This window comes from Lethenteron reissneri, chromosome 23 (genome assembly GCF_015708825.2).
Source record: "Lethenteron reissneri isolate LAM-NWPU_2019-01 chromosome 23, ASM1570882v1, whole genome shotgun sequence".
Lineage (NCBI taxonomy): Eukaryota > Metazoa > Chordata > Hyperoartia > Petromyzontiformes > Petromyzontidae > Lethenteron > Lethenteron reissneri.
In genome coordinates this window covers 17,479,125-17,484,317 of record NC_083801.1, presented here as the reverse complement: position 1 = coordinate 17,484,317, position 5,193 = coordinate 17,479,125, and the positions used below count along the sequence as shown (strand labels likewise).

The window sequence follows — 5,193 nt, the reverse complement described above, 5'->3', positions numbered from 1 at the left end:
GGATTACATTAACCACCCCCCCCCCCCGCCCGCCCCCTCCACCACATTGAATTCGTATATACACACCAATAACCGTTATTAATTTGCGTTGATGTAAGGTAAAAGAGAAAGGTTATATCTATATATATACGCAGCAGACAAGGACGGCTCACTCATGATATGCTGTGCAATGGCTCTTCCAGACCTCGCGTCTCATTCCCTGTGGCTGCAGCTCACGAGGTAGCGGTGTCAACTCTTCCCGACTCACCCCCTTCAGCCCCCCACCCACCCCCACGATCCTCCTCCGAACCCCCCCCCACCCTCGCCCCAGTCCTCTGCCACGTCTCAGAAGAGATGCGTGGCCGTGTAGTAGTGAAGGCGATCTCGATTCAGTTTCTTCTCCTTCATCCGCCGGTTCTGGAACCAGATCTTGACCTGTCGGTCGGTGAGGTTGAGCAGGCGCGAGAGCTGCAGTCGCTTCTCCTTGTTGATGTAGACGTTGAAGAAGAACTCTCGCTCGAGCTCGCGGATCTGGAACTTGGTGTAGGGGCAGCGTTTCTTGCGGCTCCGCTGGACAGCTGCGCCTTAACAAGACACGGGGGGGAGGAGGAGGGCGTCTGCATTAGATGTGCTTCGGCGTGCAAGCGAGCAAGCGGCCACCCCCTCCATCCATCCATCCAGGCCCTCCTCCCCGCCCCGTGAGCCCGCGTTAAGATTGGGAGCTTTCATATGATATTAAATGCGCGTGTGTGTGTGTGTGAAGTGGACGAATGCAAAGCGCTAATGCGTGGCTATTCCATAAATCTTGACCCCTACGCGGAGAACGGTTGAGCGTGTAAACACGGAGCAAGGGGCCCGTGTAACATCGCCATGATCGGGGTTGTATACATTTAAAACCAGGCACCGTATAATTTAACTAGAATTCGCAGTGTATAATCCCGCTGTAATTTATTGTATAATATTATTGAATAGGCGTGTGCTCGCGTCTTTTAGATTTTTTTTTTACTTTACACTTCCAGCGACTGTAAAGCATTTTATTATATCTATAACTGCGTTTTATATACTGGTCAATGGCGGCATTGTTAACATTTTACAACATAATTTCGTATAAACGTATTTACAGGCCAAATAAAGTTAGCGAGGTATATTTTTTTCTCTCTCTCGCTCGCTCGCTCCCCTCTCCCTCTCTCTCGTCCTCTTTCCCCGTCTCATCCCGCCCCATCGACCCCTCGGCATGGGCGGCCGTGGCCGTGGCGGGCAGAACGGGGAGATCGCGTAGGGCAAACCGCGTGGGGAGCCGAGCCTCTGTCCAATAAACACGCCGTGCGCGTGTGGAGAGAGCGGTGTGTGTGTTTACACGTGTGGAGAGAGCAGTGTGTGAGTGTGTGTACACGTGTGGGGCGGTGTGTGTGTGAGTGTACACGTGTGGAGAGAGCGGTGTGTGTGAGTGTACACGTGCGGTGTGTGTGTGAGTGTGTGTGAGTGTACACGTGCGGAGCGAGCGGTGTGTGTGTGTGTACACGTGTGGAGAGAGCGGTGTGTGTGAGTGTACACGTGCGGTGTGTGTGTGAGTGTGTGTGTGCACGTGTGGAGCGAGCGGTGTGTGTGAGTGTGTACACGTGTGGAGCGGTGTGTGTGTACACGTGTGGAGCGATGTGAGTGTGTGTACACGTGTGCAGCGAGTAGTGTGTGTGTGTACACGTGCGGAGCGGTGTGTGTGTGTGTACACGTGTGGGGCGGTGTGTGTGTGTGTACACGTGTGGAGCGGTGTGTGAGTGTGTGCACGTGTGGAGCGGTGTGTGTGTGTGTGCACGTGTGGGGCGAGCGATGTGTGTGTGTACACGTGCGGTGTGTGTGTGTGTGTACACGTGTCTGTGTGTGTGTGTACACGTGCGGAGCGAGCAGTGTGTGAGTGTGTGTACACGTGTGGGGCGGTGTGTGTGTGTACACGTGTGGGGCGGTGTGTGTGTACACGTGTGGAGCGGTGTGTGAGTGTGTGCACGTGTGGAGCGGTGTGTGTGTGTGTGCACGTGTGGGGCGAGCGATGTGTGTGTGTACACGTGCGGTGTGTGTGTGTGTGTGTACACGTGTCTGTGTGTGTGTGTGTGTACACGTGCGGAGCGAGCAGTGTGTGAGTGTGTGTACACGTGTGGGGCGGTGTGTGTGTGTACACGTGTGGGGCGGTGTGTGTGTGTACACGTGTGGAGCGATGTGTGAGTGTGTACACGTGTGTAGCGAGTAGTGTGTGTGTACACGTGTGGGGCGGATGTGTGTGTACACGTGTGTAGCGAGTGGTGTGTGTGAGTGTGTACACGTGTGGAGCGGTGTGTGTGTGTGTGTACACGTGTGGAGCGGTGTGTGTGTGTACACGTGTGGAGCGGTGTGTGTGTGTACACGTGTGGGGCGGGTGTGTGTGTACACGTGTGTAGCGAGTGGTGTGTGTGAGTGTGTACACGTGTGGAGCGGTGTGTGTGTGTGTGTGTACACGTGTGGAGCGGTGTGTGTGTGTGTACACGTGTGGAGCGAGCGGTGTGTGTACACGTGTGGAGCGGTGTGTGTGTGTACACGTGTGGGGCGAGCGGTGTGTGTGAGTGTGTATACGTGTGGTGCGGTGTGAATGTGTACACGTGCGGTGTGTGTGTGTACACGCGTGGAGCGGTGTGTGTGTGTGTACACGCGTCGAGCGAGCGGTGGGTGTGTGTACACGTGTGGTGCGAAAGGTGTGTGTGTGTACACGTGTGGGGCGGTGTGTGGCTGCACACGTGTGGAGCGAAAGGTGTGTGTGTGTGTACACGTGTGGAGCGAAAGGTGTGTGTGTGTACACGTGTGGGGCGGTGTGTGTGTATACGTGTGGAGCGAAAGGTGTGTGTGTGTGTACACGTGTGGAGCGAGCGGTGTGTGTGTACACGTGTGGGGCGAACGGTGTGTGTGTGTACACGTGTGGGGCGGTGTATGTGTGTGTACACGTGTGGAGAGAGCGGTGTGTGTGTACACGTGTGAGGCGAACGGTGTGTGTGTACACGTGTGGGGCGAACGGTGTGTGTGTGTACACGTGTGGGGCGGTGCGTGTGTGTACACATGTGTAGCGAGTAGTGTGTGTGTGTACACGTGTGGGGCGGTGTGTGTGTGTGCACGTGTGGAGAGAGCGGTGTGTGAGTGTGTGTACACGTGTGGAACGAGCGGTGTGTGTGTGTACACGTGTGGGGCGGTGTGTGTGTGTACACGTGTGGAGCGAGCGGTGTGTGTGTGTACACGTGTGGAGTGGTGTGTGAGTGTGTGTGCACGTGTGGGACGGTGTGTGTGTGTACACGTGTGGAGCGAGCCGTGAGTGTGTACACGTGTGGGGCGGTGTGTGTGTACACGTGTGGAGCGAGCGTTGTGTGAGTGTGTACACGTGTGGAGCGGTGTGTGAGTGTGTACACGTGTGGAGCGGTGTGTGAGTGTGTACACGTGTGGAGCGAGCGGTGTGTGTGTGTGTACACGTGTGGAGTGGTGTGTGAGTGTGTGTGCACGTGTGGGGCGGTGTGTGTGTGTACACGCGTGGAGCGGTGTGTGTGTACACGTGTGGAGCGAGCGGTGTGTGTGTGTACACGTGTGGAGCGGTGTGTGTGTGTGTGTGTACACGTGTGGAGCGAGCCGTGAGTGTGTACACGTGTGGGGCGGTGTGTGTGTGTGTACGTATGGGGCGTTGTGTGTGTGTGTGTGTACACATGCGGTGTGTGTGTGTACACGTGTGGAGCGAGCGGTGTGTGCGCGGCAATCCGCGCGCGCACGCGGTGTCGAGCGAGCCGTGCGCGCGTGATGAAGCCCGCGGCGCGTCCCGTACCGGAGCTGCCGCCCGCCTTCTCGGCTCCTCCACCGCCACCGCCGCCGCACGACGACTCCGCGTCTCCCGCCCTCGCCTCGGCGGCGTCCGCGTCCCTGGGAGACTCGGTCGCCTTGGGCTGCTGCTGCTGCCGCTGCTGCTGCTGCTCCGATTTCTCGCCGCGCTTCTTCGCTCCGGCAGCAACGTCGCCGCCCTCCGACGAATTCTCCAGCAGGAACTGATCGAAGGCCTGGGGCAGCACGCCCGTTCTGCCGACCTTGCCGCCGTAAAAATTATACGAGGTGTTGGCGCTCCCGTAACGCGCCTGGCTATAAGCCGCCGTCTCTCCGCTCTTCATGAGCATGGCTGCCGACAGGCAGTCGCGGTAGGCGGCCGAAGAGTCGCCGCCGCAGCACGCGCCCAGGTTGGCGGCGGCGGCGGCGGCGGCCCCAGCGTGCCACTTGCTCGGGTACTGGCGCAGCGACGTGGGGCCCGGCTCCCCGCCTCGGCACACGGACCCCGCGGGGATGGGACTCTGCGTGAAGACGTGCGGCCCCGAGCCCTGCGGCGGAGGTGGAGGAGGAGGATGAGGATGAGGAGGATGAGGATGAGGAGGGGGCTGCAGGAACGAGGTCTGAACACCGGAGAAGTCCCTGCCGGGCACGTAGTAGGCGCAGCTGGGCAGGAAGCCGTTGGCCGTGGCGAACGAGGCGGCGGCGTCGCCGAAGTCGGTCATGCCGTCCTTGTGGAAGCGCGGCAGCGGGCGGGAGAGGCTCATGGAGCTGTACATCCTGTGCCCATGCCGGCCGCGCGCAACACTGGAGCAGCCGAGAGCCGCGGAGCGCGATGATCCACGACGGCGCGCAGGGTTACACGGCCGCGTCACGTGACCGCATAAATAAGGAAAACATCAATTTTTGTGGGCATGAAATACAGTGAGCGCAACACACGCCTTGTTTACTTTGCCCCGGGACACGGGAGCGGAGACGCGCGGCGCAGCACGAAAGCGACTGACTCCGTGCGTCCGCCCGTCCGCCGTGCGCGCGCGCGGGGCGACTGCTCCTCTCGTTGGACCCCCGAGGAGCGGGGAGCGGGGCACGCGCCCCGCCTCCCTCCCCGGGGCCACGAGGAGCCGCTTGGCCGCGAAGCTGCTGCGACGCGCGCCGCGATCACCCTGGAACAGCCCCCCCCCCCTCCTCCTCCTCGCCTGCGCCGCGCCCCTTTACACCAACACCACCAGCACCCCCCCCCCCCCGTGCCTGCCCCCCCCCCCAAACCCCCCCGGAGCAAGCTCAGGTGTGCACACCTGAGTGACGGCTCGAGACCAATAGCCCGGACTGGCTCCTATAATGAAAATTAAATGCGAGAACACTGGGGTTTTTCTATACATCCATACAGTATCGAGATTT

At 59.6% G+C, this 5,193-nt stretch overlaps 1 protein-coding gene across 1 annotated transcript; it reads right to left on the bottom strand.

Moving 5' to 3' along the window:
• Positions 1-324: 324 nt before the first annotated feature.
• LOC133346131 (homeobox protein Hox-A11-like) lies at positions 325-4,876 on the bottom strand. The gene is made up of 2 exons (XM_061557568.1): positions 3,806-4,876; positions 325-563 (listed from the first exon to the last, which is right to left on the bottom strand). The coding sequence occupies exons 1-2, from the start codon at positions 4,572-4,574 to the stop codon at positions 325-327; spliced, it is 1,008 nt and encodes a 335-aa protein (XP_061413552.1). The 5' UTR covers positions 4,575-4,876.
• Positions 4,877-5,193: the final 317 nt, after the last annotated feature.

What these genes read in the sequence shown, in the direction of transcription:
- LOC133346131 (XM_061557568.1), bottom strand. Translation starts at nt 4,574, where the DNA reads ATGTACAGCTCCATGAGCCTCTCCCGCCCGCTGCCGCGCTTCCACAAG. An exon ending in GAAGGCGGGCGGCAGCTCCG is followed by an intron (nt 564 to 3,805) that starts GTACGGGACGCG and finishes TGTCTTGTTAAG; the next exon opens with GCGCAGCTGTCCAGCGGAGC.